At 44.2% G+C, this 15,485-nt stretch overlaps 1 protein-coding gene across 1 annotated transcript in view; it reads left to right on the top strand.

Annotated features, from left to right (window-relative positions):
- LAMB4 (laminin subunit beta 4) overlaps positions 1–4,004 on the top strand; it is an 83,240-nt gene extending 79,236 nt beyond the window's left edge. The window contains exons 33-35 of the mRNA XM_024110205.3: positions 106–282; positions 1,315–1,468; positions 3,641–4,004. Of these exons, the coding sequence (XP_023965973.2) occupies positions 106–282; positions 1,315–1,468; positions 3,641–3,780 (471 nt within the window). The 3' untranslated portion in view covers positions 3,781–4,004. The remainder of the gene's footprint in view (positions 1–105; positions 283–1,314; positions 1,469–3,640) is intronic.
- Positions 4,005–15,485: the final 11,481 nt, after the last annotated feature.

Here is a 15,485-nt window from a genome sequence, read left to right as displayed (position 1 = left end):
GGGGACTTGTTAATCTGTTTGCCTTAATATCCTTCAGTGGTGAGTTTTGCAGGTTAGTTATACATTGCATAAAGGGAGTATGGCCTTCTGGTTGTTTTCCTATAGGCTGAGAATCAAGTGAATAAGACAAGTGATGAACTAAAGGACTTTTCAGAAAAACAGTCTGAGCTGGAAGATGAAATTGCCATGCTGCAGAGGAAAATGCTGATGAATGGGAACCAGGCTGCAAATGCAAAAGCAGATGCAGAACAGGCACAAAATCAAGCTATGGACACAGATAAAGTAATGTATTTCTGTCATGTATTCAAGAAAGAAAATCGCTGCCCTTCCCACATGTTTTTCGCTGTTTTTGAATGAAAAGTATAGTGTAAATATGCATATATGCGCCTTCCAAGATTTATTTAAATTTTCCATTATGCCATCCAGTTTAGAGTGGCACAGAATCAGAAGCGTTTCCTTCCCATTTTAACTTATCCAGCAAACAATAGTCCTGTTTTCTTACATCAATTTAAACAAACACAAATCTTGGGCCAGACTGTGATATCCTTACTCCCATAGAATAGTACATTACATCCTGGGGCAAGATACTACTCATTGTGAGTGAAGGTATCACAATCTTGTCCCTTGCATTTAACACACTTGACTTCAGAGAAAACTGTTTTGTGTTTTCCCCTTGATGCTCAATATAGCTCAAATTCTTAAGTACCCACTGAGCTAGGTAGAAATTTTCCAGAATTCTGTGTAGGGATAACAAACAGGCACAGATCAAAAGCCAAAGTATGCACTGAATGAGCCATTACACTACATGAATTCCAGCAGAAATCAAATTGCAACCTTCACAGTAACCAAAACCAAGTAGGCATGGAGCCAGAAAGTAAATATTATTAAACCAAATTTGTAAAAATTATGCTATGCCTAGTTCATTAAAACTGAATTGAGCCTTGTGTCTAAAATGGAAGCAAACACAAAACCAAGAAAGGGAAATAAACTAGGAATAACACAATCTTTTAAAATCCTGCTTAAATTATGTTTATTATCCAGCTCCATCCTCTCTTTATTTTGGGTTGTTCAACAGACAAGATGGTTTTTATTTTGATTTCTGCTGGATTTTGCATTTTTAGGGCTTCATCCAATGCATATTTATCCTGGGTGAGTTTTAGATTAAAAAGAATGAAAGACATAATGTGTGATTCAGAGAGGAGTGGTAAATGAGGTAGAAAAATCTCTGCTTTCTTCATAGGTCAAATAAATTACAGGGCACATTGTTACACAAAATAAAGTGGGGTTTGTTTGTTTGTTTGTTTTATATTGCAGGAATTTGCAAACCTTAAGAGAAAATACACCATTCTGCAAGAAAAAGTAAAAATAAAAGGGCTTCCAAGAGAAACATTAGAGAAACTGAAGCAGCTGAAAGAAGCAGCAGAGAAACTGGCTGAAGAGACTGAAGAAAAAATCAAAAGAATAACAGGTGTCCCACTTTCATTTCCATGCCCAGAATTGAAATACATATGAAAATGCTGAAAGACGGAAATATAACCTGAAGGTCTTGTCTACACACACACAGTGCACTACCTTACCTACAATCGGTTTAAAAACCAATGTAGTTAAACTGGTGCAAAGTTTCAAACTGGTTACTTTGGTTTAGCTGTGCCTGTACATTTTCTAACATAAGCTGCTATAAGCCAAGTTTACATCAGTGTCAGAGTGTCCACACGGGGTTCTGCAATGATTTAACCGAATTGATTTAAAAACAGACTGGTCGCAACAATCCTAAAGCACAATCCTGCCCAGTACTGAGCACCGTTGGTTCCCATTGGAATCAGCAGGTTTGCCTGGGGAATGGGGAAAAGTTATTCAAGTGGTGAAAATTTGGGTTGGGTGGGGAGGGGTGGAATACAACAAGCACCAGTGGAGCCAATGGGAAGTGAGGATATTCGGCACCTTGTAAGATCAGGCCCTTTGTGTCCTGATGGGATTCTGTGCACATCTGTAAAGCATAACTGAATGCAAACACCGAGTGGCTGGGACATTCTGGTGGGATGGTGTTTGAGCATTAGGCTTTTCACTTTTATTAGACAGGTTTCAGAGTGGTAGCCATGTTAGTCTGTATCAGCAAAAACAATGAGGAGTTCTTGTGGCACCTTAGGCCTTGGCTACACTTACCGGCAAGTTCGACGGCTGGAAATCGAACTTCTGGGTTCGACTTATCGCGTCTAGTCTGGACGCGATAAGTCGAACCCGGAAGTGCTCGCCGTCGACTGCGGTACTCCAGCTCGCCGAGAGGAGTACCGCGGAGTCGACGGGGGAGCCTGCCTGCCGAGTGTGGACCAAGGTAAGTTTGAACTAATTCGAAATAAGGTACTTCGAACTTCAGCTACGTTATTCACGTAGCTGAAGTTGCGTACCTTAGTTCGAATTAGGGGGGGTAGTGTAGACCAAGCCTTAGAGTGCCACAAGGACTCCTCATTGTTTTTACTTTTATTAGAGTCACAGTCTGTGTGTCAATAGTAAATCACAGTAATATCACCACACTAGCAAACCATCAAAGTACATAGCAGCAGTCTACTGAATGGCCCAATCCTGCATCCATTGACAAGTATGGAAGTTTTATCACTGATTTCAAAGAAAGGAGCACTGGGACCAGTACCGGGCTTGTTCCTACCAGGCTGAGCGACCTATAAAAATAACCAAACAGCAAATGCCAGCATGGGAGTAAATTCTTTTGGATGTTAATGGGGGGTAGGAAGGGGAGCACAAGAGGAAATAAACCTTGAGAAAAGCCACTGAAGAAAAATAACCCTGTTCTGTTGTCTCCAAGCATTCCCCAGTCCAAACAATGATGATGGGGATCCTAGGACTGCACATCATGAAGAAATGCAGTTTTGATTCATCGTCAATGCACGCGTTTTCATGATAAGGACTGGGGGCCTCTGAACAACCCTTGTGTAAATCTGGAGTAACTGCATAGAAGCCAGTGGAATTACTTGCATAAAACTCCCATAAAGGAGAGTAGCATGAGTTATCTGGAGCCAGACTGTGAGCCTTTATTTACACTGCTGAGTGCTCAGTTCCTTTGAGTCATTGCCACTGAAACCAGCTGACCAAAACAATGTCTCCACAGACTAAGGCTATGTCTACGCTGGCAAGTGACCGACAAAACTTTTGTTGTTCAGAGGTGTTAAAAAAAACACACACACCCCAGCCGAAAAAGACAAAAGTTTTGTTGAGGAAAAGCGCCAGCGCTTTGTCAGCAGGACCACTCTCCTGCCGATAAAGCTAATGCCGTTCGTGGGGGGTGGAAGTTTTTTGTCGGCAGGAGAGCTCTCTCCTGTCGACAAATAGTGACTACACGGTGTGCCTTTTAACGGCATGGCTGTAGCGGCACAGCTGTGTCGCTAAAAGCTGTGTAGCATAGACAAAGCCTTACTCACAATGGTTAACAATAAAAGCACACTTGGAAAAATAAACATCTTGAAGGCTGTTGTAATCTGCGGATAAAACACACGTGTTCTTATCAAATAGTTTTAGCGGCATCACACATTTCTCCAGGGAATCCCCTGGAGAAAACACTTGTGTTTTATCCACAGTTTTTACTTGCACAACAATAAATGCATCATTAAATGTTACTTTCTTCTTTCAGATTTGGCAAAGAAGCTCCAAGATCTGAATCAGACTAAACAAGATAAGGCTGATCAACTAAAGCAACTAGAGGATCAAGTAATAGCCATAAAAAATGACATTACTGAGCAAGAAAACAAATATGCTACGTGCAAAAGTTAGGATCTGGTAAAACATCCTGTCTCAAATGGCAATGGAAATTGGCTCAAGCCTCTCTTTTTACCATTTTCTGAACTTTTCAGAATTGAATGGTTGTATTCTGCTAAGCCAGTGCCATGTACAGTACTTAGATACATGGAATCATCTAATTTTCTGTTGGTTTTTAGTCCAGTTTAATTTACATGGCACTAGGAAAAAACCTGTTAATAAAATACTTGAAGAAGTTAGCGGGGGCTGTTTTTCATGCTGACTCTTACAGACACGCCCAGCAGTAAGCCCATTAGCTCCTCTTGATGAAAAGGGGAGAATCTGAATGTAGCTCAGCCAGTGACACAGGTAACAGGCTTAAAGGACACGTGCACCACAAGGGCTATTCCCCACCAGGTTTTTCACCTGTTGACAACCTACCATCACCACCAGGCCTTTCAATGAACCTCCACTCATGCCTGTGAGAGTCCTCTCAGTGGCCCTCTGGTGTGTGTAGTGACAAATTGTACAGGGTGGTGTGGAAACTGAGAAGTGTGAGGATGGAGAGTTTGCATGGCTGAAGAAAAGGCACTTTTTCTTTGTCATCCTCCCATGCACACCCTCTGGATGCTAAGCAGAACTGTCCCCTAGGTACCCTCACCACCACCCCTGTCCCCCCCATGACAGAGGTCCCAGGATTCACTTCAAAAATCTGGTCACCTTCGCTGGGACAAAGCAGGGAGGAGCAAGCCTTGCTCAGCCCAGTGAAGCATGCGGCCTCTTTGTTCACAGAAGGTATCCTCATGTAGCATCGGACCATTAAAGGACATAGGTGATGGGTTGCAATTTTCCTCTCCCACACTAGGTGGCTGTATACAGATGTTTAAATCCAGTCTTCCCAATGTGACTAGAATAAGTTGTAAATTCACTAACTTTGGTTAAAGAAATGTTTTGATCAAAAGCTCGTGTAATATAATTGATCTAATCCACATGAAAAAAAAGCCACGTTACAGTGCTGTATAATAAAGATGTCATAGCTATAAAAACCAATGATGCACCTGATTCTGCAAACACTACCCGGCATAGTGATTACTACCAGAGCAGTCCTAGTGAGCACTTACGTCTGGTGGGCCAGGTCTACACTACACACTTACATCAGTATAACTACATTGCTCAGGAGTGTAAAAAATCCACACCCCTGAGTGACATAGTTATACTGATCTAACCCCCGTGTAGACGGCGCTATGTGGGCGGGAGAGCGTCTCCCACTGATGTAGCTACCCCCTCTCGTTGAGGTGGAGTTATTAAGCCAACAGGAGAGTTCTCTCCTGTCAGCTTAGAGCATCTTCACCAGAAGAGCTACAGCGGTGCCTATGCCGATGCAAGTTTGTAGTATGCACCTGCCCATAGTGTTTATGGAGCAAGGCCCTATATCACAAAGGGTGTGGCACTTAAATGGTCAAACAAGATATTGAGGTTTAACTCAACCCACTCCTGGGATTCATAAACCCACATCTCGAAGCTCTGATTGAAGATGGGAAAGACCAGTTTAGCTCTAATTAATCTACAACTGAATCAGTGTTTTAAAAAAGTACTAACTGTGCAATGAAAGAACAATCTTAGCAGAATTTGATATCAATACCTCTATAGGCTACAACTTGTTTGGTTACTATTCATGAACACTGAGAGGTATTAGTTTTGCCATTGGAGATTGCCCACATTTTTCATTAGTGCAACAAAAACCATTTTGAGAATATTTATTATTAAATAGTGAATATAAAGGACTATGAAGTTTTGAAAATCTGTGTTCCGTGGTTCCTAATATCTCCATTGATACAGCATTTCAGGAAAATCAGATTTAACATGCTAAGACTTGCTTTTTTCAACAAGAACATAAGAAGAATGTTACAATATAAGACACCAAGATGTGATTTTTTTTTTATTTTTTTTTTGGTACAGGCGTGACTAAGGCAAAGCACAGGAAACAGAAAGCATCAGGCTGGGATATTCAAAGGAGCTGGAGGGAGTTAGGCCTCCAAATCCTAGGATTTGAAAATCCCAGTCTTAGTGCTTGGTATTATCAGGCAGTATTTCAAACTCCTCTATATTTCTGTCTTCTTTATGGAGTAACAATGGTTCTAACTTGGGTAAAATTACTACTGTTAACTCTCACCTCCCTTGTCCAATAAAGGATATCCCATTATCTACTTTGTTCAGTTTTTCTGAAGGACCTGTATGGCTACTGCCATGTGTAAAGATCAGCGCTGAGTGTTAAAATGAACCCCAGGCTCTTGCAACCACACCAGCATTTACAGAATTCAGAATTTTCTGCAGTAATAAAAGGCCCTTGACGTTACATGTTCTAATGCTGGGGTGTTGTGTGAAACATTCCTTATCTAACGGCAAGCAGCATTTTGATCCATAAAAGAGAAAATTCCAGAGTTGTAGCTTTATGGCCATGAGAGCTGAGGTAGTAGGGTGGGGGAATTACTGGAATAGATGAGATTGTAGAGATATTCTTATTATGCAACACAAATGTGCTCCAAGGCAGTGCACAATATGTATTAACAGTGTAATAGCTTTCATTGTGAAAATGATGGAGCCAAACTACAACTTTGATTAATGCCAACAAAGGCATCTTAATGTTGGTATGCAAATAATTTCTGGTTTAGTGTTTTACATTTTTATCACTTTTTTAAAAAGTGCTATAACAAAATCAATCAACGCTTGTAGTTGGAAAACACTGCCAATTTCAGCTGTTTACATAAATACATCTCTCTCTAATTCTAGAGAAAAGGCGCTCAACTTTCTTTTAGCTTTGAACATGGCCAACTATATTTTAACTAAAACTGTTTACATAAAATTAAGAATGAATATAAAAATTCAAGTCCACTCCTGGCTTTGAAAGTCCAATTTTCAAGCTTCTAGAAGGTGGAGGGAGAGGAGAAATTGTCAACTGGATTGAGTATAAGCAGTGTGATAGTTGCCATATTGTTCTTGCTAAGCTGTAAGAAAGAGTATGTATGGCATAAGGAAGTTGGATAGGACTATGTTAAACCTCTTTAGGGGGTACAGTGAAAATGGTGGGCAGAAAAGCAAGAAAGTAAAGAGAATCCCCCAGAAGAATGAAGTTAACTTAGCATCCAATATCCAGTACTATTCAGAGCTATATGCACAAGAAAGAAACATCACCAGCGAATCACTGGACCAAATACCAGCTCTACAGTCATGCCAGAGCTAGATGTGGAGCCCACTGTAGAAGAGCTAAGCTAGGCCATTGATTTGCTATCAAGTGGCAAGGCTCCTGGAAAAGATGGCATCCCATTGGAAATCCTCGAGTGTGGGAAAGACAGCCTATTACCATATCTTCATCAGCTGCTACTTAAATGCTGGAAGAGAGTGAGGTACCACAAGAGATGTGTGATGCAAACAACATCACTTTGTATAAAAATAAAGGCGAAAAGGGTGATTGCAACAAATACAGGGGTATCTCGCTACTAAGTGTAGCAGGAAAAGCTTTTGCAAAAGTCATCTTAGTGCACCTACAGCAGTTGGCGAATCATGTCTACTTAGGGTGACCAGACGTCCCGATTTTATCGGTACTGTCCCAATATTTGCTTGTTTGTCCCGCGTCCCGACCAATGTGTGGTCGGGACACTGGACAAACAAGCAATTTTGCCCTTCCGGAAGGGCTCTTGCCCCCCCCCCCCCCCGACCCCGACCCCTCCATCCCGCATTGGCTCCCTCCCCAAATCCCTGCCCTGGCCCCACCTCTTCCCCATGCATGTGGCACTCCTCCTCCTTTCCAGGCTTGCTGCTGTAATGGTGGGGCAAGCCTGGAGGGAGGGGGTGGTGGCCGGCTTCCAGTTCCTGGAGCTGGTGAGTAGGGGCACTGGGCGGGCAAGGGGGGCTGACCGGGGGCTGCTCCCCCAGGAGGTAGAGGGGGGGCCTCGGACCCCAGCAGAGGCGGGGGAGAGCGGCTCGGGGCCACACGAGTGGCAATGTAAAGTTTATAAGCTTGGACGGGACCTCGGCCGGCTCCCCGCCCCGCGCCAGCATGTTGCGCCGGCCTCCACAGGCCAGGTAAGGAGCCGAGTCGCCCTCTCCCCACTCGTCCTGGCTCCTCAGCTGAGCCCCCCCATCACCCTCCTGGGGGAGCAGCCCCCTTGCCCGCCCGGTGCCCGTACTCACAAGCTGCAAGAACTGGAAGCCGGCCACCATCCCCTCCCTCCAGGCTTGCGCCGGCATTCCAGCCTCAAGCCTGGGAGGGAGGAGGAATGCCGCTCAGCTGAGGAGCCGGGGGGAGGGGGGCCTCAGTTCCTTACCTGGCTTGCGGCGGCCGGTGCGACATGCTGGCGCGTGGCGGGGACGCTACCCCCCTACAGGGCAGGGCGAGGAGCCGGCCGGGTTCCCCCCCCCCCCCAGCCGATAAACTTTATGTGCCCACTCGCACGGCCCTGAGCTGCTCTCCCCCGCCACTGCCGGGGTCCGGAGCCCCGCGCCTCTCGCTCCAGCGGCTCCTTCCCCGTGGGGCGGCGGGACGTGCCGCATGTGCCCTGGGGGGGGGGGGAGGGGCAGCAGCCACGGCGCGGCTGGCACCTGCAAAACAGCTTTTTTTTTTGCTCCGCCCCCCCCCCCCCCCCCGTCCCGATATTTCCCGTCAGTGATCTGGTCACCCTATGTCTACTCCGAATCACAGTGCGGATTCAGGGCTGGAAGATCAACTACAGACATGATATTTTCTCTGCGTCAACTCCAAGAAAAATGCAGAGAGCAAAACCTACCATTATACATCACCTTTATGTACCTAACCAAAACATTCAGCACAGTCAGCAGAGCAGGTCTATTTGCAATATTTGAAAAGATAGGATGCCCACCAACCCTGTTAAGTCTTATACGTTCATACCACAAAACATGAGAGCAACTGTCCAATTTGACGAGTCCACTTCAGACAGCTTTGAGATGAAAAGCAGAGTGACGCAAAGGATGTGTTCTTGCTCCTACACTCTTTGGAATCTTCTTGGTACTCTTGAACTATGCATTTAAGGACATGAAAGATGGAGTGTATCTCCACACAAGATCAGATGGGAAACTCTTCAACCTGTCCCGACTTAAGTCAAAGACCAAAGTCAAAAAGATACTAATCAGGGAACGTCTATTCACTGATGATACTGCCCTCATAGCCCACAATGAAGATCTACTACAAGAACTCATAGACCGCTTTTCAAGTGCCTGTCAGGCATTTGCTCTCACCATCAGCATCAAGAAAATGGTTGTATTAGGACAGGGGGTTCCACAAGATCCTTCAATCACCTTAAATACAAACCAGCTAGAAGTAGTCCAAAAGTTCAACTATTTAGGTTCTACAGTGATCACCAATCTCTCACTGGATGAAGAAGTAAATGATCGCATTGGAAAGGCTGCCACCACCTTTAGCAGACTAACTAAAAAAGCATGGAACAACTGAAAACTTACCATCAAGACCAAAATCCTAGTGCACCAAGCAGAACTCTCATGTATGGTGGGGGAAACAACTTATGCTCATCAGGAGAAAAGGTTAAACAGCTTCAACCTACGTTGTTTACGCCGCATACTCAACACCAAATGGCAGGATAAAGTCACCAATGCAGAGGTTCTTTGAAAGGCAAATTTACCAAGTGTGACAGCCCTGCTCAAGCTAAGATGACTGTGCTGACTGGGCCATCTGAGTAGGTTGGAAGACGGATGCATACCCAAGGACATGGTATACAGGGAGCTATCAGAGGTAACAAGAACAACAGGATGTCGCAAGCTTCTCTATAAAGACACATGCAAGCAAGATATGAAGGAATTTGAAATTGATCCTGACCAGGGAAAATCTTGGCAAGTGATTATAACAAGTGGCGCCATCGTTTCCACCAGGGTATCAAAGTCCATGACAGAAGCTGGCTCCTACAGCTTGAAGAGAAAAGAGCCCATAGGAAGCAAGAAGCTCCAAACCAAGATACATACATTTGCAATAACTGTCAAAGATCATGCAAATTTCGGATTGGACTATTCAGTCACATGAGACATTGCAAACCATCTACATCATAGGCTGCAATTCCCACCATCTCTCGCAGATGAAAGGATGCCAACAACCAGCATCACAGCATGTTTGTAACCTTTCTCCATGTGAGCAGTCTCACTGATTTCTCATGAGCAGAAAGTTGGGCATCTGTGTAAGCCTTTTCAGGACTGGGGCCATATTCAATAAGTAACTCTTTGAATTACCAGTCCACAATTATGCTCTGCTTTCAGCCTAAATGTTTCCTCTCGCTGTTTGCACAGTTTCCAGAAAGCAGCAACCACAGCAGGAGGCAAATACTTTCATCTTTCAGGCCAGCTTACCGGTATCTATTTACTAGTAAAACTTTCCTCTCAGCACTAAACTAACTTTGTTGCCTAATGATTAAGCCCATATGTGCCCTTTTCTGGAGCCCAGGGAGTTTAATAATTAGGTCAGAAGAAGAGGAGTAGGAGTTGAGAAGTGACTGTTTGCCCCTCTCAGCTGCTCAATCCCCTCCCCCCTGCCTTCCCAGTGATTGATGATGAGGTAGGAAAGCTACCATTACAATAACAAACTGCTCCACTCTCCCAGCAAATTCTGTCTCACCCACATCCCCTCCTGCCCCCACAGAGTCCAGGAGAAGAAAGGAGAATTCTGCATGCAGAAGTGCTCAGTTTCAGTATTCACCACTAATGAGAAACAGCCTTAGGGCCAGACTGCACTTCAAGTAGAACTGTGACTGACAAGCCGGCTGCAGCATGCTTCCATTTGGTAGATGAGACCTTAGACATGTGCTGATACATGAGTAAGATCCTCATGTACATTCAGAGGCCCCATCCACACACACCAACTTTTTACAGTGCTGTTAAAGAGTTAGGGGCATGGCTGGTTAAACACATGATTTCCGTCCCGACAGCATATGCTTAATAATTGGTTACTAACTGTTGAATATTAACTGTGCAGTAAGCTGCCTCATCTGGGACGTGGTTCAGTTCCTGTCAGCAGTCATGCACACTGGTATTTTATTGCATTGACCATTCCAGCCATGCTAATGTTAACTAGTAAGCTGTCAGACATCCGTCCCACGGTGCACATTCCCTCCACCATGAGGGTGCCATTTGGTGTGCCTGATCTCTGGGGACTCTGCCCCAGAGCGTGTACCTGGCTCCTTCACCCAGGAGATGTGGGCTGGTTTAAAATTCCCAGCACTGTCTCTTGCTGGACATTGTCTAAATAGCTGAACATTGTTAGCTGCAGAACAGCCTCTTCTTCCCATAAATCTAGGCAGAAGGGACAAGGGGGAACAAAATCAAAATACACAGAGGTCTTGGCACAGGCAGCTGATGCTGAGGCACTATGGGATACAGTGACACAGTCCATCTGTAGTTCACTTACTCTGTGTCAGCAATTCTTGTCAGGCCCGCCAGACTCACTACACCTAACACACTGTTGTCATGATGTAGACCCAAAAGGTGGCAAGTAATATCATTAGAAAACTAATAGATCATTGATATTCTTGTGTGGTGTATGTACAGGGCATGTACAAAGAGTTATGGATATGTGCTAGAATTATGTTCTTAAAATGTGTCAGGCAAGTAATGCATAAGGCCAGTCTGCCCTAAACAGTGGAATGTGTATTTGCTTGGCTGACCATCCTGGTCATCAGGCAGAGACAATGAAGGTGCATTTACATAAAAGGTAAACAAAGCCATCAAACTGACAAGGGGAGGAGGTAACAACTCAATTGTCACTAGTGGGGGGAAGGAACCAGCATGAAGTCTTCACCAGACTGCATGGCATCTTTTCACAGAAGTTGTGAGTTTACTGAACTGTAAAGACAGGGGGTCTGAACTTCAAATGATAAATAATTGAATCAACTAACGGTATACAATATTACTGTACTATAAAAGTATGCCAGGTAAGATCTTTCATGAAAGCTAATGAGACATTGATGATTAATATCATTGCAAAATGTATGTATTAACACTATATAAGGAATTATTAATACTCACTTATATTATGCTTTAAAGTCTGTGACCAAACACAGGTTTTTTCCCCCAGACAAGAGGGAAGGCAGCTATCTACCTCTCTGCAATGAAATTAAGCAAGATATGATGAAAAACAATGGAATCCCTATTTACATACGAATCAGCAAGGAGATGAGAAGTCCACAGGAAGAGAAGAACAGCAAAAGGTCATCCTGAGTCTGGGGACAAAACTGTGAGTTTGGGAAGATATAAGGAGAGAGAAGAAACAATCTTGACATCCATCACTGGACAGACACAAGGGGCCAGAGAAAGATTGGTCCTTCAGCCAAGGGGGTTGAAGACTCTAGGAACTCAATATAGGTGAGAAACCAGCTTAGGTAAAGATCTTTCACCTAGGAAGACAAGTGAAACAAGCCCCTTGTACATCTGTGGAAGGTCCTGACTGAGAGAAGATGGCAAAGATTAAAAATTTGTTAAGAAATCTCCCTTGAACAAAGACTGTAGCTTGTTAAATTAGAAAATATTTTTACTTTTATTTGCTTGTGATCATTTTGTCTTTATACCTTGTATTTGAACAAACTTAAAACCTCTCTCTTTTTGTTAATAAACCTGTTTTACTTTTAGTCTAAGCCAACCTCATGCTGTGTTTGAATTGAAGTGATCATTAACTCCAGTTAAAGTGATAAGTTGTGCTTTTGTCTCTTTAAAGGAGCAACAAACCTTATTAATTCTCTGAGTGTTCTGGGAGAGGGCTGGACATTTCAGGGCAGAGGGTCTTGGGGAAATTTGGGACCGGGGAGGGAGGGGTGTTGGGGTAAGCAGTAACCAAGGTTGGTGGAGAGCACAGTGGGGTTGCTGGGGTCAGAACACTGAACTAGGGCTGTACAGCACACAGGGGCTCAGGGAACTGCATGTTTGTCTGCATGCTGTTGGGGGCTGGGCTGTGAGCCACAGCAGTAGAGCATTTTAAGGCACCCAAAGGGCAGGTGGTGACAGAATCTCTCATTGGTCTGGATTCCACCCTAAAATGTTACAGCTGCCTTCCCAGAATATACTCAAGTAATGGTTAAGCAGAATCATAGAAGTGTAGGATGGGAAGGGACCTCACCTGGTCATCTAGTCCAATCACCTGCACTCAAGACAGAACTACATAATGACTAGACCATTCCTGACAGGTGTTTGTCTAACCTGTTCTTAAAAACCTTCAATGACGGAGATTCCACAACCTTCCTAGGCAATTTGTTTCAGTGCTTAACTACCCTGGCACTTAGGAAGTTTTTCCTAATGTCCAACTTAAACCTCCTTTGCTTCAATTTAAGCCCATTGCTTCTTGTCCTATCATCAGAAGTTAACGAGAACAATTTTTCACCCTCCTCCTTGTAACAACCTTTCGTGTACTTGAAAACTGTTATCATATCCCCTCCCTTAGTCTTCTCTTCTACAGATTAAACAAACTCAATATTTTCAATCTTTCCTCAAAGATCATGTTTTCTAGTCATTTATTCATTTTTGTTGCTCACCTCTGGGCTTTCTCCAATTTGTCCACACCTTTCCTGAAATGTGGCACTTAGAACTGGACACAATTCTCCAGCTGATCCTTATCAGCGTGGAGTGGAAGAATTATTTCCTGTCTTGCTTACAACACTCCTGCTAATACATCCCAGAATTATGTTTGCTTTTTTTGCAACAGTACTACATTGTTGACTTGTGATCCACTGGGAACACCCAGATCCCTTTCCACAGTATTCCTTCCTAGGCAGTCACTTCCCATTTAGTATGTGTGCAACTGATTGTTCCTTCCGAAGTGGAGTACTTGTATTTGTCCTTATTGAATTTCTTCCTATTTACTTCAGACCATTTTCTCCAGTTTGTCCAGATCATTTTGAATTGTAATCCTATCCTCCAAAGCACTTGCAACCCCTCCCAGTTTGGTATCATCTGCAATCTTTATAACTGTACTCTCTATGCCTTTATCTAAATAATTTATAAAGATATTGAACAGAACTGGACCCACGACAGATCCCTGTGGGACCCCACTCGATATGCCCTTCCAGCTTGACTGTGAACCACTGATAACTACTCTCCAGGAAAGGTTTTCCAACCAGTTATCCATCCACCTTATAGTACAGGGTTGGGCAAATCTGGCCCACAAGCTGTTTTAAGCCAGCCCGCAAGCCACACCAGAGACTCGGCCCCGCTTCGGCTGGGGCGCTGGGTCAGGGGCTGGACCACACGGCTCGGCCCCGCTCCAGACGGGGAGCAGGGTCGGGGGCCACACCACACAGCTCCTGGAAGCCACAGCATGGCCCCGCTCCACCTCCTATGCACTCCAATGGCCCCCTCCAGCAGTCCAATGAGAATTGCAGGGGCGGTGCCTCCGGATAGTGCAGCGTGCAGAGCCACCTGGCTGTGCCTCCGCGTAGGAGCCTGAGAAGGGACATGCTCCTGCTTCCGGGAGCTGCTTGAGGTAAGTGCTGCTCGGAACCTGGACCCCAGAGCCTCTCCCCATGCCCCAACCCCCTGACCAAGCCCTGATCCCCCTCCTGCTCTCCAAACCCCTAAATCCCAGGCCAGAGCACCCTCTTGCATCCCAAACCTTTCATCCCCAGCCCCACCCCAGAGCCCACACCCCTTCCCCAGCCCTGATCCCCCTCCCGCCCTCCGAACCCCTTGGTCCCAGCCCACACACCCCTCCTGCACCCCAACCCCAATTTTGTGAGCATTCATGGCCTGCCATACAATTTCTATTCCCCGACGTGGCCCTCAGGGCAAAAAGTTTGCCCACCCTTGTTATAGTAGCTCCATCTAGGTTATATTTCCCTAGTTTGTTTATGAGAAGGTCATGTGAGACAGTATCAAAAGCCTTACTAAAGTCAAGATATACCACGTTTATACTTCCACCTAAACACAAGGCTTGTTACCCTGTCAAAGAAAACTATTAGATTGGTTGATATGATTTGTTCTTGACAAACCTATGTTGACTGTTACTTATTATCTTCTTTGTGTTTGCAAATTGATAGCTTAATTATTTGCTCCATTATCTTTCCGGGTACTAAAATTAAACTGACTAGATCTGTAATTCCCTTGGTTTTATAGATTAGCACTATATTTTCCCTCTTCCAGTCCCCTGGAATCTCTCCCATCTTCCATGAGTTTTTGAAGATAATCACTAATGGCTGCAATGAATGAATGAATGAATGCAAACACACAGCTGTGATGACAGAAAAGCTGCTGTATAGACATAAAGTAAACTGAGTTACTTGCAACTGGTTACAAAACCATAGCTGGAGTTGCAGAGTGGACAGGACTAAAATGGAATCATCTTGCAATTGGGTTGAGGGACAACTGTGTAATAACTAGATCCCTTTATACAGCACTGTTTGTAGTGAGGAGGACCTTAAGTCTCCACTGGTTGCTCATGTGTGCGTGAGCAGACACACACAGATCACAGAATGAAACAATCTATTCAGTTCATCTTGTTTTATCCTTTAAAGTTTTACTTCTGGGTTAAAAATAGTATTTAAAAATTCTTTTCCTGTGTTACTAATAATGCCTTAGATTATTGAAACTGAAAACTTCTAACTTTCACCATTTATATTGTTTGTTTTTCTTCGTTACACTTAGCTTTGACAATGAAAACAGACTGGTCAGTTTCTCTTCCCAGTGCTCATATGCTGCAACATTTGGATCACAAACTGCCCGGGAACAATTCAGTCCAACACATA

The sequence above is a fragment of the Chrysemys picta genome, chromosome 1, assembly GCF_011386835.1.
Source record: "Chrysemys picta bellii isolate R12L10 chromosome 1, ASM1138683v2, whole genome shotgun sequence".
Lineage (NCBI taxonomy): Eukaryota > Metazoa > Chordata > Testudines > Emydidae > Chrysemys > Chrysemys picta.
This window is presented reverse-complemented; position numbering and strand designations above follow the sequence as displayed.